General features: G+C 43.6%; 1 protein-coding gene across 1 annotated transcript in view; it reads left to right on the forward strand.

Moving 5' to 3' along the window:
* RXRG (retinoid X receptor gamma) overlaps positions 1–19,020 on the forward strand; it is a 44,453-nt gene extending 25,433 nt beyond the window's left edge. The window contains 7 exon segments of the mRNA NM_001131352.1: positions 2,534–2,713; positions 9,058–9,218; positions 9,334–9,463; positions 10,475–10,607; positions 11,836–11,927; positions 13,236–13,341; positions 18,729–19,020. Of these exon segments, the coding sequence (NP_001124824.1) occupies positions 2,534–2,713; positions 9,058–9,218; positions 9,334–9,463; positions 10,475–10,607; positions 11,836–11,927; positions 13,236–13,341; positions 18,729–18,876 (950 nt within the window). The 3' untranslated portion in view covers positions 18,877–19,020.
* The last annotated feature ends 2,511 nt before the right edge of the window (positions 19,021–21,531 follow it).

Raw genomic sequence — 21,531 nt, forward strand, 5'->3', positions numbered from 1 at the left:
TGTCACTGGGTTCACTGGCTGCCGTTTTGATGAATTTAAAGGATGGCTTTATTTTTTGAGGATGAGATTTACAGGAAACATTTCAGAAACCCTACTCTGGAGTCACACTATTACACATGTATCTGAGAGACAGAAGCTGTTGTCATTATCAAGTATTTCTGCTGGGTGTGGTGGCTCACACCTATAATCCCAGTGCTTTTGTGTAGTCCCAGCTACTTGGGAGGCTGAGGTGGGAGGATAGCTTGAGCCTGGGAAGTCAAGCCTGCAGTCAGCCATGATCACGCTACTGTACTCCAGCCTAGGCCACAGAATGAGACCCCATCTCAAAAAAAAAAAAAAAGTATTAAGAAAAACCCCTCCCAAATAAGCAATTGTAAAAATAATGTCCTAATGTAGAGGATTTGAACGAACTAGAAAACTGCAAAGAAAAGTAAAAAAATTACCCATAATGTCCCCAAGAAAAATAAACCCTTTAATATTTTAGCATATTCTTGCTATAACATTCTAGGTTTTCAATATGTTTTTATAGGCAGAAATAAATGTGTTTTCACCAACTTATCTTTGATTCTCTTCTCCTTTTCTCAGTTATTTCTTTCCTTGCTTCTTTCCTCTCCATTCTTCCTGCCCCATATTTCCCTCCCCACCAATTTTGAACACATCCGAATCTCCAATTTGATTATTTGAAGAATAATAATAAGAGGAGGTTATTCTCTTTTCTATAGCTGTCCATGATGGTTAACTGAATATTTCCTTACAGTCTTAATGCCACCAAAGCCACTAAAGAATGTCACTCCATTGAAAGTTCCAGGCACCTAGAACTTACCTAGCTGAATGGCTGATGTTTTCTTGCTCTCAAAAGATATTTCCCAAATCATGCAGACTTGTCCATTGCCATAACAGCACAGCAGAGTGTTTTCTCTGCTATGCTTATTCTAGTTGAAAGTCTATGAGGTTCATTTAAATATTGAAAAGCCATGGGAATGACTATGTCACACAGTTGAAAAATTGGTCCCATATTTCTCTAAGACAAATATTTCAGAGCTGAGAGCACTAGGTTTTCTGGACCTAAGATAAAATCCTGTATTTATCATTGCTGTGAGTTCAGCAATGTGAAAAGCCAGCCTGTAGTATGGTCAACTAATGAGGCAAAGGCTAGCTTTTCTTCAGGCAGGCTATCTCTAACCATCATTTCATCTTAGAGTGGCTTCCTCTGAACTGTAAACTCCTGAGATGCTGGAAACCTAAGTAAAACAGAATTAGAAAGTCATGTCACTTCTGTAGCTCAATGACATCACATATTACATTCAAAGAATCAGACATAAATATGTTTTGAATGATTTGTTTCCTTATATTTTTGAAGTTCTGCAATTCCAATCAATCAAGCATAGTGCCTGGTATTGAGAAGACTTCTACCTAGAAAAAGGATTGTGATTGATTCATGATGCCTGTGTGAGGATAGGCTTGGTGGCTCTCCTGACCCAAATTAGCCACCCCTGCCTGGGGTAATTGAAAACTGCATGTGTGGAGCAGGTAATAAGGGCAATGAAATATGCCTCAAATTAGTCTGGATTAAGCAAAATCACCTTCTTTTTTTTTTTTTTTTTTTTTTTGAGACAGGGTCTCGCTCTGTCACTTAGGCTGGAGTGCAGGGGCGTGATCTTGGCTCACTGCAACCTCTGCCTCCAGGGTTCAAGTGATTCCCATACCTCAGCCTCTGGAGTAGCTGAGACCACAGGCATGCGCCACCATGCATGGCTAATTTTTGTGTATATATATATATATATATATATATATATATATATATTTTAACAGAGACGAGGTTTTACCATGTTGGCCAGGCTGGTCTAAAAGCTCCTGACCTCAAGTGATCTTCCCACCTCGGCCTCCCAAAGTGCTGGGATTACAGGCGTGAGCCACCATGCCTGGCTGCAAAATCAGCTTCTATCAGATCTTTATGTCATAGCTTGATTGTCATATGATGATATAAAGATCAAACAGCAATTAATTTCCTCAACAGTCAATAACACTTAACAATTCATAACTCAGAATTCTGTTCATAGTTTATGGTAAAGGATAATAAATTTAAACAGGTTTCCTAAGAACTTGGGTCTGAATTATAGGAAATATTCGTTAAGTTGGAGTTCTTTTCCTGCTAGGTAATATGTGACAAACATATATATTTTTATTTATTATTCACACTAATGTTTTGAATGGAGAAAGAATATTTGCTTAACTAAACCCAAGAGTTGCCTTCACAAAATAAATATAAAGAAAGTCTTAGCTTTAGGAATTTTCTAATAATTCTATCTGGAATTAGTAATGCAGAGGAAAGACACAAGGAAAAGTGTATTTGCTGTGTCTTAGTTTGGTTCCTGTGATCAAGCCTGCATTCTCTGCTAGTGATTATTTGCTTTCTGTCTCAATGCCCAAGTGATATGCCTGTTTCTCTGGGGAAGAGCCAAGAGGTTCTTTTGAATGAAAGATCCAAATAAACAGAAGAACAATCTATGGAATGTTCTTTTCTTCTAACCAGGAAAGCACTACGGGGTATACAGTTGTGAAGGCTGCAAAGGGTTCTTCAAGAGGACGATAAGGAAGGACCTCATCTACACGTGTCGGGATAATAAAGACTGCCTCATTGACAAGCGTCAGCGCAACCGCTGCCAGTACTGTCGCTATCAGAAGTGCCTTGTCATGGGCATGAAGAGGGAAGGTGAGACACATTCGGTTTTAATACTCGTGTCTGGAGAGAGGCATTTCCTAGGCAAGGGGACATTCAACTGCAATACACGAGAAGTCATGGTGCCCAAAGTCATCCTAATCTCCACTTCAAACTTCTTCCCCACAGGGCTCTAAAGAGAAGTCTGAATAGGAAGTTAGGATGACTTTGGGTACTCGTGTATTGCAATTGAATGTACCGTTGTCCTAGGAAATGTGTCTCTCCAGAGCAGAGACGGCAAGAGGCATCTTCCTCCTCCACATTTACCCATCCTCTTCTGGAGCCCAGATGGTTATCCCCAAACTGGACCATCTCGTTTTTTCTTCCAATAACTAGGCAAGTCTCAGAGCCAAGGTTTCAGGGTCCTTATGCTCTGCTCTACCAATAGATCATCAGACTGACCTTCAGGGTGGAGATGACTTTTCTCCTCTAATCCTTAGGTCTCTCTCTGGGGAAAACTGCAGGTTTGATTTCACTCACTGAGTTTTTTACCTGGGTCTGCCATCAAGTCTTTGATATTGGTATATTCCATCATCTTTTGGCATTACTGGCATTACACAGGTTTGACAGACCTAGCCTTCCCATTCAGAGAGACCACCACTGTGTGTTGAAACCATCACATCTTTTAATTTATAGTGTGGTTTAGCCGGGTATTCTAGTATGAGAGAAAAAAACCTCAGAAGGTGCTTTCTGTTCCGTTAGTAGGCAGAAAAGTCTTTCCATTAAGTAGCACAGATAAATTGAAGTGGGCAGTTAATTAACTAGTGAGCTCAAGCAGGGACATGGGGCTAGTGGTGAATCTTAATAGATTTTAGAGTAAGAAGGTCCTGCCTCTCTTTAGGAAATAAGAACAAGGAGTTCAGTCAGGCCCAGCACGCTCCTCATTCTTGAGGAACTTCTTTTCTGTGGGAAGAGGGCATTTTACTGAAAGGGTCAATGAAGAGAAGCTCTTTGTGTCCCTGCTAAAAATGAATGTCACCCATGAGCAAACAAATTCTTGTAATCTTAACATGTCAAGATGCTAGAGGTGGTCTTACAGAGTCACCTAATCAACTGTAACCATCCGCCAGATGAGAAAACAGGCTCAGAGAGGTGAACGAAGTTTTCTGAGGTGCCAAAGTCGGGCAACGAACTGACCCCAGGTCTCTGACTTTCAGATCAGCCATAGTCTGTGTCTCCTTCCCCGCCAGGTTGTGAAGGAACTGAGGACGGCCCTCGCTGTGACATCTAACAGCAACCTCAAAAGTGAGAGACCCAAATCTCAGCTCCTGAAAATCTGCCCCACATCCCAGCCTGTTCCTCACGCAGTCTTCCCCTTTCAGGAAATGGCCACTTATTTTCCAGTTGCTCAGAACAAAAACCATTGACTTCCTTCTTTTTTCACACACCACATGTAGTGGGTGAGGAAATCTTGTCTCTTCCTCAAACTATGCCCAGAATTTTTCCATGTCTCACTACTTTTACCACTAACCCCCCAATCCAAGCTAACTGTAATCTTTTGTAGTGATTTACATAGCATCCTAAGACATCTCCCTGCTTCCATCTTTGTCCTTCTACAGTCTCTTCTTAGCACAGTAGCCAGAGGGAGGCTTTGAACAAGTAGATTGGGTCAAGGTATTCCTTCAGCAAAATCCTCCAATGTCTTTCCTTCTCACCCAGAAAAAAAGACAAACATCTTTGTCATGACTTAAGGTTGTACATAGTCTGGATGCCCTGTTGTCTCCCAGCCTCAGCCTTCCTGGCCTCTTTGGTGATCCTCAACTATACCAGGGATGCACCCACCTCAGGGCCTTTGCACTTGCTGTCTGTCTAGAATGATTTTTTTTTCAGGTATCTGCATGGCTCACTTCTTCTCATCCTTTGTATCTTTACCCAATTCTCACTTTCTTGGTAAAGCCTTGCCTGGCTATATCATCTAAAATTGCACCAGACACCTCCAACCCTTCCTTGTCTCTTTTACACAGCACTTATCATAATCTAACTCTTGTACTTATCCTGTTTACTGTCTGTATCCATGAAGGCGGGGGCTTCGTCTGCTTTTTTCCACCACTGCTTTATCACCAGTGACTAATACATTGTAGCCATTTAATAAATTGTTGAATGAATAGTTTAAACTGAATGCTGAAATCAGAAGTTTTAGAAGTGCAGGAGCTCCTAAAAATGACTCATTCATTTATTCATTGAGTATTAGCTGAGTGCCTACTCTGTGCTTATGTCATACTTGCTGTGGCAGTGGGATCAATGATATTACAGATTGGAACATACGATATGAAATACCTGCTGGTAAAGAACATCTTTTTTCCACCAGGATAGAATTGGATACTCCTTGGAGCTTCCCCCACCATGATTATCAAAATGAAACTAATGACTACAAGTATTTCTCCCATTAACAAGAGTCCAGTGACTGCAGGGTCATTTTTTTCCTCCTAAAACACTTGAGATAAGTTTCCAATTGACTTGGAACAGTAACAGTTTTCATTAAGCACATGATATTGAATTAAAAGAAAGTGAATGGTCTCAGTCAGAGAAACCATCATTTCTATTTCTCTAGCGTTAGTCTAATCCATCTCTGAAAATGCAGGCTGAATATCCCCAGCTCAGTTAGGGACAGAGTGGTCAATAGGCCAAATGTTGGGAACTGTGGTTCGTTAAATGTTTTTAAAAAAGGAAGGAAAACAGGGACATGTGAGCTGTAAGAGACAGGGCACTCCTTCTTGTATGGTTTGGGTACTTTAATAGAAAGTTGGACCCAATTTTTGCTCCTGCATTTTTTTAAAGAATGTGGAGAAACAGAAAGAATAGTGAAAAGCTGAGTAGTAAAAATTAGGAGAGGGAAAGGAGCTCTTAGGGAACTTTCTGAAGAGATTGGCACCATTTACCCTGACAAAGGGAAGGCAAAGAAGTGAATCAATTCCTCCTGTGACTATATAAGAGGGTGCATTTCAAAAGGCTACTGGATAGCCTGTCCACCGCCATCATTTCTGGTCTTGATTTATAGAATTTGGGGCTCAGTTTGAACACTTTCTTGAGGACAAGAATAATAACATCCTGGAGCAGATAACAGAGAGACCATGGAAATCACACAGATAAAGAGATGGAATTGGGGTAGGTACAGAATTTACCTGCCTGGGATCAGGGGCCAGGACCTGTTTCCCTTTTAGGATAAATAATGTTAAAGCTAGAGTGGACATTTTCTTTTTTTTTTTTCTTTTTATTCAGGTTTTATTTTAGAATCGGGGGTACATGTACAGGCTTGTTACAAAGGTATATTGCATAGTGCTGGGGCTTGGAGTATGAATTCTGTTTTCAGGCTAAATACTATTCCATTGTGTCCTTCAGTTCCATGATGCAACTGACAGGATTTCACTCTTTTTTATGGTTGAATAGTATTTCATTATGTATACAGACCATATTTCCTTCATTCATTCATCTATGGATAGACACTTAGGTTGATTCAACATCTGGGTTATTGTGAATAATGCTGCAATGAACATGGCGGTGCAGATGCCTCTTCCATGTACTGATTTCAAGTCTTTAGGATATCTACCCAGATGCACTTCTGTTCTTTGAAGCTCTAGAGTGGACATTTTCTATTCTCTAATGTAACACGTCCATTTCCTGAAAGACGAATTAGAGGTTTGGAGAGCCTAGGGACCTGCACAAGCCCACACAGCAAGCATATGGCAGACCCTGTATAGGACTGGGAACCTCTGATTCGTGGGCCACCTCAGGAATTCCGGAATGTCTATTTCCATGATTTCTTGTCATATACATGTAGTTTCAAGACTGGAGAATGGATTGCCTTTGAGGCTGTTCATGGGCAGCATTGGTATCGTTGTGAGCCCTGTGTGGTCTTTATTAATGGACCTAGCCCAGTACCTTGGAGGCAGTACTGAGAGGTTAGAGATGGGCCCAGGAGGAGCCATTGTGGGTGCATGTGCTGGCTCCATCATGGCCTACCACATGCCCTCAGGTGTGTTACTAGTTCCTGTGTGGCTTGTAGTATGTCAGAGCATTATTGTGGGGATTAAATGAAATGTAATCTATCTAAAATGTTGAGCGTAAGTCCCGACACAGAGAAAGAGCTTCATAAGTTTTGGCTATTGTAATAAGTGCAAAATAAACACGTGTTGGATGAATGGTTAAAATCCTTTCCTAAGGCAGAAGTTTGGCTCTATTTTTGATTATCCAGGGTTCCCTGGATGTACCCTGATGTGTGTCGTAATGGTAGCTCAGAATGTCTGACACGTAGAAGCTACCCCCAATAACAATATATGACTCCTCATTTATGACAGGAAGATTTAAGGCACAAAGAGGAAAAGTGAATAGCAAAGGGTTTGCTCAGTTAATGGCAAAACCAGAATTAGAATCAAATTCCCTGACATCAAGGATATTTTCTCTGAAGCTTGAAGGTTATTTTCCTTGAGTGTTACAAATCTCTAGAAGACATTGATTGAGGACCATGAATGAAACTTAACTTAGTTTGCTTTCCCTCATCTTTTAAAGTCAGGACAAATAGAAGTTCATAACCTACCTTTAAAAAATTAATACAAGAAGCATTCAACATTTCCCAGTAAATCCAAATATAATAAAAAATACATATTATAGTTTCTACATGTTGTCAGTGAATGAAGGCTGACAGAGTGAGCAGAAAGTAAGGATGAGAAAGAAGGAGGAAGAACAACAGGAGAGAGAGGAAGAGGCCAAAAACGGAGATGGAGAGATGAGCCCAAGAGGGTAAAAAGACACAAAAGGAAAGAGGAAATAACTATTTGTATTGAGTTTTTATAATTGTTTAATTCATCCCTACGATATTATTTCAGTTAACTACTGAAGAGTACCAACCTTAACTAAGTACCGGCCTTGACTATCTCAGTTAATCCCTGCTTCACAGATAAAGGATCTGGGGCTTACTAAGCTCAGTCATATGGCCAATGCCATTTAGCAAGGAAGGGGTAGAGTTATATGTGAAAAAATTTTCTTTGACTCCAAGGCACATGTTTTTTGCGCTTCTTTTCCCTATTTTCTCCTCTCTGTTCTCTCTCCCTTCTGTTTCCTCTTTTTCTCACCCTGTTTTGTTGTCTCTTTCCCTTATTCCTTTTCTCCTTTCTACCCTCCTTGCCTCTCTCTCAGTGACTCAGTACCATTCTTGTCTTGAAGCTTTTTGGCGTATCTCCACTAAGTTTTGGAGTATAAGTTGCATTTTTGCCGTCATACCCTTCTCTGACCTACCTTGAGAGACTGATATGGCTCGCATGACAAACTAGATGTTCGGCATTGTGATTCCAGTCCATTCTGCAGCCTCTGGGGCTCATTATCTCCTCAGAGATTAGGAGGCACTCTTGCAAGTGGACTATGGGGAGGAAGGGAGAGAAACAGAAATAGGAGCTGCTAGTGGAGTAGCTGTCATGGAGTTTCAGGCTAGTCACTTGCTTAAAGGATAATTTTCTTGACTTTGGGGATGTAAAAAATGTGTTCTAATATTGAATGCTGTTTATTGCTGCTGTGAATAAGATGGAAACTACAGCCTTCTAGATGATGGAAACTAACCCAACAGAGACTCTTCTCCTGATGAAGATCATAGAATTGGAGGGGGCAGCAGTCTGCTTTCAATCCTAATGTATAGACATGGAGGGTTCTGAGAGTTGCACTGAACCTTGATGAAAACCCTAAGCTTTGGAGAGGCTGAGATAATTTCAGCCTACACCTTTGCCTATGTACCCTCCCCCACCTCCAAAATGAGCCACTGATTCTGAAATGTCATCTAGGTGACATCCCTCCACCCCTTCACTTACTAAATACCCACAGCTGGCTCCCTAAAGATCTTCCCTGACAAGTCGGATCAGGTGATGTTGTGTTCAAGCTGGTGCACTAGGGGCAGACCTAATGGGACGTGAATGCCAAGGATGATGCATAGGATCTGACAGAGGGAGTTTTTAAAGTAATGTGCTTGTTACTTAACTATTTCATGCTCACAGTTTTTTAGAGGCAGCAGGTCGAGCAAGAATGTGGGGATCTGCAGGGATAGCAAGGAGAGGTTGGCCCGTTAAAAGAGAGGATATAATTAGAGTTTATTAAAGCTTAAAATGCATACTTCCTAGTGTTGTCACCATAATGCATTGGAAAGAATATGTACTAAAGAACCCCTCATTCTCCTTAGGCATAAGCAAACAGCTTTGCTTTCCTTGTTTCCTCTGTCAACATTCCAACATCCCCAATTCAGGATCATAATGATTCCCCTTTCATAGATGAGTAAGTTGAGGCTTAGGTGGGTAATAAACTTTCCCACGGTTGTCCTGGGCATTATGGTAACCTCTGCATGTCCTGCTGCATGTCAGCTGTGCAAGAAGAAAGACAGAGAAGCCGAGAGCGAGCCGAGAGTGAGGCAGAATGTGCCAGTAGTGGTCATGAAGACATGCCTGTGGAGAGGATTCTAGAAGCTGAACTTGCTGTTGAACCAAAGACAGAATCCTATGGTGACATGAACATGGAGAACTCGGTATGTGCTCTTAGACACACGTGTGTTCCATTTCTTGGGTAGGGCTGGAAATGGGAGAAAGGGGTGTATTTGAGTCCCAGGACCTGTGCCTCACAGTGCTTTGTTCCTTTTTCAGACAAATGACCCTGTTACCAACATATGTCATGCTGCTGACAAGCAGCTTTTCACCCTCGTTGAATGGGCCAAGCGTATTCCCCACTTCTCTGACCTCACCTTGGAGGACCAGGTCATTTTGCTTCGGGCAGGTAAAGCACATTGGCTGCCTTTTTTCCCGGGACAATTTTGAAATTGCTCTTGGGATCCTAAAAAAAGTAACCTGATGGAGCTGCAACATGTCTAAGCTATGTACCATGTTGATGATGAAATAACCCTATGCGGGGTTGTTCATTCCCAAAGGAAGCATCGTTAATGAAGGAGTGGGACTCTTTTCCCATGCAAATTTTACCATGGCTTTATAATTTGCATACATTTTAAAAAGACTATTAAATTATTTTATTGAGGATAATTTGAAGCAGTGGCTCATTATTGTAATGAAATTGGCAAATAGAGGTATTCCCATTTCATAGGTGAGACAAAGAAGCCAAAGATGTTTGCTCAAGCTTGTACTAGATGGGTTCCGCTGTCTTCCTATTTTAAGACTCTGTGTGCTGTATTTTCTTTTGCCTCCTATTTCTGGGACACTTGCAGGCCGTTGACATACGCCATATCTCCTCTTTGTCACTGAGCCAGCAGGGAAATTTCATGAAGATTGGCTGAGCATTGGGAACCAGTCCACTCATTCATCCCTGCTAGATAATGAGCACTCACTGAGTGTCAGCTGAAAGCTACAGACTGTGTTGGGTGTTACTAGACAATGCCAAAGAAACAAAACTAGGTTGTCAGGTCCTAGGGGGAAAAACTGCAAGGTATATTAGCTTTATCCACCATGGCAGCTAACATAGTGACTATTATCTGCTAAATGTTCAATCCACATTTGTTGACTGATTAGAAAAAAAAAGAATCCTTGTCTTCAAGCTGTCATTCTGGGTTGCATCTGAGAGAGAGTTGGGGGATGTGCAGAGCCATAAGTCAGGAGACCCCAGTCTTATCCTTTGTTTCTTCACTAATTAACTGTGTCATCTTGAACTAATTCTTAACCTCCCTAGATTGTCAATTCTGCTTGTGTTATGTGGGATAATAGTACATGCCTTGGGTGATTATAAGTAAAGAAAGAATGTGTTCTGTTTTCCCTCAAGACCTCCTCCTTATCCTTGCAGGGTGGAATGAATTGCTGATTGCCTCTTTCTCCCACCGCTCAGTTTCCGTGCAGGATGGCATCCTTCTGGCCACGGGTTTACATGTCCACAGGAGCAGTGCCCATAGTGCTGGGGTCGGCTCCATCTTTGACAGGTGTCTCTCTTCTGCTTCCAGTATTTGTGTGTATTATGTGTGTGTGTGTGTGTGTATACACATGTGTAGATACATGAATTCTCACGCGGGCATGAACCTCTGGGTAGTGCTGGGATGGAGGATGGGCAGCCCAAACAGTTAGCTGCACATGACCATGCAGAGACCACTAGGCACATGAAACTATAAACCTGGGGAATGAGGGAGAGATTAAAAGAAAGATTGAGATCACAATAAGATGGAGCCACTCAGAGGCCAGCACAGTTGCCAGGCAGGTGGGAGAACCTGTTCTCCCAGTGGATTTCCTAAGGAAAGATTAGATCTTGACATCAACTAGTAAGTTGTGGGTGGAGAGGGTGAACTGTTTATCCTAGGGGCCAAGGATGGGAAAGGGATCAGGATCTGTCCTCAAGAGGCCAGGCAAGATGGACTGTTTATGCTGGGCTCTGGATGATCTCAGAAGGAGGCCTGCAGCAGGAGCAAACCCATCTTCGTCAGGCAGGGATACACTGACAGAAATTCTGTACCTTAAATGATACTAAAGAAAAATTAAGCCATCTGATAAGGAGTTGAATAAAGTGAGTAGTTAATGACTTGAGAGTGAGAGGATGGAGAACTGATAAAGAGGAGAATTAAGTTGAAATTAATCTCTCTGTCCAATGCCAGGGCCCCGTGGTCCCTTTCTACCTCCATCGTAAATGGTCTTCTTTGGTCATGTGCACATCCACTGAGCTGTCTCTACTACTTCCCTGCCCTTTCCCACATGTTGCATGTAGAGCCCAACATGGTGTTTGGAATGACTCATCCCCCTTCGTGGTGACTGGACCTTTCTACCAGTTCACTGAATGCTGCCCTCTGCTGTGTTTTTCTAGACATGCAATCCCCTTACCTTGCTGTGCCTGTTGCATTTCTAATTTCCAAGACTTCCATGATGCCTTTCCGTTTCCCGGCTTGGAGTTCATTGCTTCCTCTTTGGAACCAACTTGGACTTTGCTTATGGCAGTTATATTCCTGGGCGTCATGCTGCTGCTAGTTTTTATGTCTGTTTCTTTAGTTAAACTGTAATCCCCTTGCAATGAGGGGTTGCATCTTTTTCATTTCTGTACCCCTAGTAACTGGTACATCATCTGGAAACAGAGTGGGCATATAAAAATTTTGGTTGAATTCATTTTATTGGCTCTTGGCCTGTTACTTATGGTTTTCTCATTACCTGCGTGTTTCCTGTTAACAGAGTTCTAACTGAGCTGGTTTCCAAAATGAAAGACATGCAGATGGACAAGTCGGAGCTGGGGTGCCTGCGAGCCATTGTGCTCTTTAACCCAGGTAACCACCCTTCAACCCCAGGGGATGTGCGTGTTCAGCCCTCTTCCACGGTCAGCCTCCAGTGCTCCCATGTTGTTGGTCCTCCATCTCAGCTGAGACACAGATGGCAGAGCCAGGAATCCAGGAGAGCTCACAGTGTCAGCTAGAGCCATCTTGGAAAATGTTTTGAATGAGTGTGGCAGGCACATGTCTGGGGCAAGTGGGGAAGATGAAAGATGACGGTGGCCCAGGGTGGCAGTGAAGTGGGTGGTAAAAAGCGATCACATTCTGGATATATTTCTAGGTAAAGCCACTGTGATTTGCTGATGGATTGAATATAGAATGAGAAAGAAAGAAAGGAGTTATATATGAGTCTCTGGTTTTTTTTTTTTTAAGTTTTGTTTTCCTGAACAATGGGAAAAATGAAGTTCTTATTCACTGAGATGGGGAAAACTCCATGAGGAGCTAGTTCTGACAGTGGGTGGGTAGGAATTGGGATCTTGTCTTTGGACATTAAAATAGGAAATGGGTAGTAGATATCCAAGAGTGGCTGCCCAGGAAGCAACTGCTCATATGAGTCTGGACTTCATGGGAGAAGCCATGTGCATCTGAGAGCTGTCAGCCTCTGCCTGTGTAAGGCTGTGACACTGGGGTGAGATCATCTGGGGAGATAGAGCAGAGAAGATGGCTGGGGACTGAGCCCTGGGGCATGCCAACATTTAGAGGTCAGGGAGAAAAGGGAGAGCTAGCAAAGGAACATGAGAAGGGGCAGGCAGTGAGATAGGGACAGAATCAGAAGGGTGGTGTCCTGGAGGCTTGACGGAAAATAGTCTTTCAAGAAGGAGGCGATCAGCTCCAGCAAACCCTGCTGTGGTCAAGAAAGATGAACCTTCAGAATTATGTAGTCATTCATGCAGAGGCTTTATCTCCAGAATTAGGCAGTTAGTTCATCAATGCAGGACATGTGCCAATTCAGCTTTTGTGCCCCATCTTATCACTCAGTCCATGCTTAGCACATAATAGGCACTCGGTAAATGTGTGCAGGTAATATTTCGAGAACGGTCCGGATAAAATTAAACTCTCCTCCTTAGAATCAGTGGTGGGTACATTTGCCTATTCATGGAGTTTAAAATCTTTGCCCCAAGAATTTGTTGGGTAAATTGGGCACAGAAAGAAGAGCAAGGGGGTGTGAATGACCAGCTTTGTTTATTTCACACTTGTCCCCATCCAGGGTGTCTCTAGTAACTCTAGAGATGGTGGCCAGAGGGAATGGGGACAGCCTTTGCTGGAGGGTGTGTAATCAAAGGCTAACTCACTCATGTCTTTTAGATGCCAAGGGCCTGTCCAACCCCTCTGAAGTGGAGACTCTGCGAGAGAAGGTTTATGCCACCCTTGAGGCCTACACCAAGCAGAAGTATCCAGAACAGCCAGGCAGGTGAGACAGTGCTGGCAGAATGGTAGTAACAGCAGCAACTACTCCCACTCTTCATCTACTGAGACCCTAAAGTACAGCAGGCACTGTTTAGGTGTTTTTAAATGTTATTTAATCTTCATAACAAGCTGAAAGCCACAAAAATGTTAATTCCATGGGGCTAGTGGCCTTATCTGTCTTGCTCACCATTCACTCCTCTAGCCTCAACACGTAAAACAGTGCCCGACACATAGTACACATCTTTAAATGGAGGATGAATAGCAAACAAATGAATAAATGTGGGAATTATTATCTCCAATTTTTATCAAGAAACAGAACCTCAGAAATGTTAAGCAACTTGCTGAAGACCATAATGCTAGCACGCGGTGGAGGTGAGATGTGAACCCTGTTCGTGTGATTTCACAAAGCCTGTGTTTGAGGTGTGACTGCATTGCTTTCTTGTCTGCCCCCATAGAAACCCCCATGCAGTAGGAAGTACAGGCTTTGGTAGCCAGAAGACATGGATGCTGGTCCCTAGGGTTCCACATGTGTGGCATCTGGGAAGGTGCTGGGTCTGAGTCTGGGCTCCTCATTTGGAAAGGTAGATGTTGGTCTAGCAGATCTCTGAGGCCATCTAGCAGTATAGGTATTTCTGAGTTATTAAAAGATATTCTCAAAACTTTCTTCCAAAGTACAGCTAAGCCAAAGAGTTTTCCCTCTCTGCTAATGCCAGTTAAAATGAGAAAATATGATCCTCAAATCTCATAGAAAATTGGAAATGAAACGGAAAAGCCTGTCTTAAAGACATTAATTTTGTTTGGGGGATTAATTTTACATGCTCCCAATGCTCACTAATGGTTTCTATTCCTCTGTGAAGTCTAATATCTACTTAGCTGTTTATCCTGAATCATAAGCCTACCTCTAGCAATTGTCCAGAAGAGACTGAGCTGTGTTTTTTGTTGGAGGCTGTGGATGAATTTGAGTAGGTGGGTTTTGGCCCTTTGGTGCAATGAATAGGCAGGGCCTAGTATATTAGTGAGATTAAGCTGTAATAGACCCACCAGATGCCACCAGTTTATCACAAACATCTATTCCTTGCTCACAAATCTGGGTGGGCAGTGAGTTCAGAGAGGTGGTTGTCTTGCATGCCATCACTCAGGGACAAAGACTCCTTTTTTCTTGTGTCTCCACCATGACCCAGAGCCATACTGTGTTTTGCATCCAGATGATGGAAGGGGGAAGAGGTGGAGGAGCAGAGAGGCTAGGCCATATGGGCCAGACCTGGGTCTTAGAGGGCCCTCATCTTTTCATTCACTTTCATTAGCTGATGCCAAGTCACGTGGCCCAGCTGGCCACAAAGGAGGCTGGAGAATGGATCCTGCTGTATGCCAAAGAACAGAAGAAAAGATTGGATTTTGGTGAACCTGGTAGTTCACTATAGATGAGATTGAGAGAGCCCTGGCCAAGAGGTCAGGACCTGGCTGCCAGCAATAACTTGGCCTCTGTCAGGTGTGAGCCCTGGGCAAGTCATCTTAATTGAAGCCCTGAGTTGGATGATTTCTATCAAATCTTCCATTTTTTGAGCACATATTGTGTGCAGGGCATTATAAATAATGAGTGTCATACATATCATTTTCCTCAAATTGTCTCTGTCTTGCTGTTTATCTTAAAAAACCAACAAAAAACTCCAACTCACTTTTTTCCTAACTATAAAAGCAATGCATGCTTTGGTTAAAAAAATTATAAAATATTTTTAAAAAATATGCGGTGGCTCACGTCTGTAATCCCAGCACTTTGGGAGGCTGAGGCTGGTGGATCACCTGAGGTCCGTTGTTCGAGACCAGCCTGACCAACATGTAGAAACCCTGTCTCTACTAATAATACAAAAATTAGCCAAGTGTGGTGGCATGCACTTATAATCCCAGCTACTCAGGAGGCTGAGGTAGGAGAATCGCTTGAACCGGGGAGGTGGAGGTTGTGGTGAGCTGAGATCATGCCATTGCACTCCAGCCCCTGGATGACAAGAGTGAAACTCCATCAAAACAACAACAACAAAAAAAACCCAGGTAATAAGAACTTATTGTAAATATTTTGGTATATTTCTTTCCATTATTGTCGTGTATCTATTATGTCTCGTGTGTATCCTTGTGTATCTATTATGTATTAAGCATGTCGTGTATGCATTTCTAGATATGAAATTATACAGTTTGGTGTATTATTTTCTTCCCTTAGCCATTCTAGAAATTTTATTCAATTATTGACAACTACAAATTATCATTTTCAATGGTTTTGTAATATTTTGCAGTGTGAACATATCCTAATGTATTTAGTCATTGCCCCGTGATTGACATTTTGGTTGTTTCTAATTCATATCACTTTGAAAACTTTGGAACTTGACTCTTCTGCCAGAATATGGCTGGCAGGGGGCTGGGCTGCCTCCACACACTGGGGAGAGAGGCCAACACTTGTTGCCAGGACTAGGGCAGAGCTAGTCCTGCCCTAGTTCTGCAGGGAGGTGGCAGAGTCCCCTGGGTTTGTCCATCACAGCTTGGACTGAGGCTGACTGCCCTGATCAAGTGTTCATAGTTGGCTCAGTAGGTACATCAGGGGTGTCACTGGCCAGGCATGTGGGTGTGCTGAGGGCTGGTCACCTCTGGTCCGCAGAACCTGGTTGAAGGGGATCCTGGCACAGCCAGGTAGAGGCAGATTTCTCAGCGGGAGAATGCTGCCACTCTGTGGAAACATTTCAGAAGTGCATGTCACAGGGGCCACATTCTGCTTTCGCTCTGATCAGAAAGCAGAGATCAAAAGTCAGGTCACAGAACTCACACACACACTCTCTTGCACGCACAGCAGGCACCTTCAAAGGCATAAATGCCCCTTGCTGCTAACCTGTGGGCGAGGAGTGCTGTGACATTCATGGGTGTGTTTATTTCTATTAGCCTTGATCTCAGTTCCTAAATCCAGGTCACACAACAAAGAGGATAGTATGACGGCATACTTCGAATTTTAGATATTGTGAAATCTTCGCCTTTTTAGAGTTAAAAAAATTTTTTAAAGTTAATCCCAGTCTAACTTTGCACTTACAGAGAAGCCGTTTCCTTTGCCTACTTCCATAAAGCTTAACGGCAGAGGCACGGCTGGGAGTTCAGCCTCCTTATTCTCTAACTACCTCTTTCCTGAATGGTGATGCCACTCAAATGCTTTCAGGGGCTTTACCACTGGAGGCTTTTGAAGTAATGTGTGGCATTGGCATAGACCTTTAATTTTTCCATGTAGGGAAGCAATTTCTACTTTTTTAGATGGTGCCACTTTATTTTCCTTGTATTGCTACATTTATTTAAAATGTCATGTGGCATGAGTATAGAAATATACACATTTTCAAGGAACATTGAAATTCTGATTTGTAACTTTTTCATGAAATAATGTTGTGACACTCAGTAAAGATTCATCTGGAACCAGAAATCTCTGACTTAGGGCCACAGTGACTAATGTGATTTTGGTCCTTGAGCTTTTTATTGGAAGTTGTGAGTAGAGTGACTTTATGTCTAGTAGCATTAATAACGTTAAAAATGAGCTGGCATTGCACTGTGTGCAGAGGGTCACACAGACAGAGTAAAAAATGTCACAGAGAGAGGTGCCCGAAAGGACATGCAGATGGGAGATGAATTCCTTCACATACTGGTCTTTCTCCCTTTTGTGAACCTCACAACAGATGTCCTCAGTTATAGAAAAATGTGTGTGAGGGTGTGTATGAGTGAGTGTGTGAGGGTATGTGTGTGTGCATGTTGTAAGAACATGTTAGAGTGTGAGTGTGGAGTGTGTCTGCATGTGTGTATGTGTGAGTGCATGCATCCACATGTGTGTGTGAGAGTGTGCATGTGTATGTATGTGAGACGACAGGCATGAGATATGTGAGAATGAGTGTGTGCACATGTGTGAGTATGTGTATTGCGTGTAATATGCATGAATATAGTGTGAGAGCATATGAGTGTGTGGATGCGTGTGTAAACACGTGAAGTATGTGTGAAGGTGTGTATGCATGAGAGTGTGTGAATGTGTGTGCATGAGTGTGTGTGAAGGTGTGTGTGCAGGCACATGTTGTGAGTTCCTGTGAAAGTGTACATGAGTGGGCATGTGTGTATGTGTGAGGGTGTGTGTGTAAGCGCAGGTATGCAAGGGAATGTGACAGTGTAAAAGAGTGTGAGTGTGCGTGTGTGAGTGGTGAGGATGTGTGTGCAGGCACATGGGTGTGAAGCATGTGCGATTGTGTATGATAATGTGTGGGTCAGTGTGTATGCATGTGTGCATGTATCCTCTCCCCAAACAGACCATAGACTCCTCAAGGGCAGAGACTATGATTTTCTCTCTCCTCTTTTCCTAATTTAAGGGTAAGCACAGACTAATAAGTTGATCATAAAAATTGGTAACAATTGGCCGGATGCGGTGGCTCACGCCTGTAATCCCAGCACTGTGGGAGGCTGAGGTGGGTGGATCACCTGAGGTCAGGAATTCGAGACCAGCCTGGCCAACATGGCAAAATCCTGTCTCTACTAAAAATACAAAAATTTAGCCAGGCATTTGTGGTGGGAGCCTGTATTCGCGGCTACTTGGGAGGCTGAGGCAGGAGAATTGCTTGAACCCGGGAGGCAGAGGTTGCAGTGAGCTGAGACTGGGCCATTGCACTCCAGCCTGGGCAACAGGAGGGAAACTCGGTCTCAAAAAAAAAAAAAATTGGTAACAATTGGTTACAAATTGGCAACAAAAATTTGGTAACTGTGGACCCCAAGGCATGTGCCTGTAGTCCCACCTACTTGGGAGGCTGAGGCGAGAGGATTGCTTGAGCCTAGGTACTCAGGTCCAGCCTGAGTAACATGGTGAGACCCCATTCTTAAAAAGATTTTTTGTGGGGGCTGGAAACTAAAGCAAATTGATGGCATGATGGCTAGAGTAATGTTCTCAAACGTGTCATCTAACGGTGACAGCTACCATGGGTTAAGCACACTCAGTGTCTCACACTTGGCTCTAAGTGTCTCAGCAGATCTGTGCAGGTACCCGAGGGACACAGAGAATGTGAGGAGCCAGTATGGCCAGCAACGTGAGTGGGCACAGTCATCTAGTTCTTCCTCTTCTCCACTGTGAATGAGGGGAGCTGAGGGCAGTCCTGGGACATGGCTACAGAATTCAAGATTCTTGAAGGGTCATGCACTCCAGCTTCTGCCTTTAAGGCTGACAAGCCCTCTAGCCTGTTTCTGAAGCTCTCTAGGCTTAGAGATTCTGTGACTCCCTTGTCTTCCCCTTCCAGCTCTTTTATCACAGATGGGTCGAGAAGGCCAAGTGGACCCGCCAGCAGGTGCAGGTGTGCAGTGCATGCCCTTCCCTATCCCTGATGCCTCTTGGCTTCCCTGCAGGTTTGCCAAGCTGCTGCTGCGCCTCCCAGCTCTGCGCTCCATTGGCTTGAAATGCCTGGAGCACCTCTTCTTCTTCAAGCTCATCGGGGACACCCCCATTGACACCTTCCTCATGGAGATGTTGGAGACCCCGCTGCAGATCACCTGAGCCCCACCAGCCACAGCCTCCCCACCCAGGATGACCCCTGGGCAGGTGTGTGTGGACCCCCACCCTGCACTTTCTTCACCTCCCACCCTAACCCCCTTCCTGTCCCCAAAATGTGATGCTTATAATAAAGAAAACCTTTCTACACATGAGACTTTTATAGGTGGACTTTTGTATAGATGTTAAAGGTAATACGCTTTGCTGTCTACAGGGCTGGGGGACTTTCTGGAAGTTCTTGGGAAACCTAATCAAGCCTCTGTACATACAATTGGTTTAAATTATTTTTTCACTTGCCCTGGAAAGCAAACAAATGAGTAATAAAATAATATATGTGAAATTGGCACTGCTGGAGCATGGGGTGTGTTATTGTGCTACAGGGAAGTCGTCTCAGACACAGAGAAGGGATATCAGAGGCTGGGGTCGAGGCTGGGGCTGGGGTCCTGAGACCATAAATCCCAGAGCACAATGCTTGAATCTAAGCTAGGCTTTGCTGCACAGCCAACTTTGCCCCAGGGCACATTCTGGGGAGACTGGGAAGAGATGCTGTCTTTCAAAAATCAACTTGGTTTTTTGTTTTTGTTTTTCTCCTAAGAATAATGAGCAGAAAAAGATTTATTCTAATTGGAGGCAATTGAGTGTAAGGCCAAAGGAGAGATATTCTCTGTCCTGGGAGTTGGTGGAAGATCTCAGGTTCTGGGAGTTGGTGGAAGGCAGTAACAAAGGAACAGATTTTTCTGTTATATCATGAGCTAGCAAAGATAGTCAAAAGACTAGAGTACACCAAATTTATTTTCTAACCTTATCTAACCCTGTGCAGCCTGTTCTTAAAAGGGAAAGAGAGAAAACCTCTCCCACCTTCTAGTCTAGGATGTCCAGATTTACCTAGTTTTTGAATCCCAATCATTGGCTGGACAATGAGCTCCTTGAAGGTATAGACTGTGTCTGATACCAGAGACAGCCCATATAGCTCACTGTTTTCAACTCACGTTCCTGCCATCTGCAGGAATAGGGCTTAACAGATACACAAATCGATGTATGCTATGAATTACATGGTACCCCCTAGGGTTGTAAATGTAAATGTGCAGCCTGAACAGCTGCACATGGCAGTCCTGCTTTACCTTTTCTATACCACCAGAACCTGACCCAGGGCCTGGTGTACAAAGCACACAGTAATCTGTGTTGTTGAATTGGGTTCCACACAACTAGAAAGAATCACCTAAGGACAATGTGGATGAAATTTGTCTCATTCCCCATCAATAACTTGTCCCCTCAAAATCCCCATGATTAACTCTCCAGTCCAAATACATCCCTCAGTGATCATACAATTGTAGAAAAACTAACATTGCTTTATTACTAGGAAAAATCTAGGGATCTCTTAGCCTTGGACATTAAGCAATGGAATGAAAATCTTAATTCTGCTGTTCTTTCCGTTAACTTGTGTATCTGCATTTACTGTGAACTATGATGAAAATGGTTGGAGGTGGGTGTTAAAATTTAATTGTAGCTTTCTTGATCTCGTCCCTCTGCCAGCATAATTCACTGGACACATTCAACTGCCTTACAGGTAACAAGGGCCTTCCAGGAAAATTCACTTCACCGCCACTGCTGGTGGTCACTTGAGTCCCATTCCTTTTTTTTTTTTTTTTTTTTTTAGATGGACTGTCACTCTGTCGCCCAAGCTGGAGTGCAGGGGTGCGATCCTGGCTTACTGCAACCTCCACCTCTCAGGTCTGAGCCATTCTCCTGCCACAGCCTCCCAAGTAGCTGGGACTACAGATGTGTGCCACCGTGCCCAGCTAATTGTTTTGTTTTTAATAGAGACGAGGTTTCTGCATGTTGGCCAGGCTGGTCTCAAACTCCTGACCTCAAGTCCTCTGCCCACCTTGGCCTCCCTAAGTGCTGAGATTATAGGCATGAGCTACCGCACCCGGCCCCATTCCAATCTTTGATCCCTTTTCCAGCCAACCCTAGCTCTTGCCTGCAGCAAAACACAGGGTGGTCAGGGCCCAGCAGGGTGCTGCACATCCATCAGGTGCAGTGTCTCCTGAACTGCTGCTAGGGAGCCTCACTGAGCCTGAACAGAAGCTTGGCAGGAGCCGGGTGTCTTCATTGCACGGGCTGGTCCCATGAGATTCAGGGCCTCAAAGGCCACCTCCTTCCTGAGCTGGTCCTCCTTATACCCTAGGAAGAGCAACTGAGTGGATATTCAGCCCCACCTGGATTGAGGTTCACCTTCCTGAAGGCCTGGCTCCACAGAAGCCATGACAAGCTTCTAGGGCCCCACATCTCTGAAGAGCAAAAGCTTTCCTCATTCCACATGCCTCACCTACAAGCGGAATCAGCTGTGTGAGGGGACGGTGCGGTCAAGGCTGACGAATGTTTTTGGAGTCCCACACCCTGTACTACGTAGATGACTTAAAACAGAGGAATGAAGCCTTGTTTTCCACAAATTCTCAAAGAGCCTGAGCTCACGGCTCTGGGGTGAAAAGCTTGTCATTCTGGACTTAGGCAGCCAGAGCCTGGCTCCTGGCTCTGCCAGCAGTAGTCTTGGATTTAGGGAAAGTTACTCACCCTCTCTGCCTTTTATTTCCCTCTCTTATTTGTAAAGGTCAGATAATAATACACACCTTATAAGGATAAAAAGTTGAAGGATGCGTA

This window comes from Pongo abelii, chromosome 1 (genome assembly GCF_028885655.2).
Source record: "Pongo abelii isolate AG06213 chromosome 1, NHGRI_mPonAbe1-v2.0_pri, whole genome shotgun sequence".
NCBI classification, from domain to species: Eukaryota; Metazoa; Chordata; class Mammalia; order Primates; family Hominidae; genus Pongo; species Pongo abelii.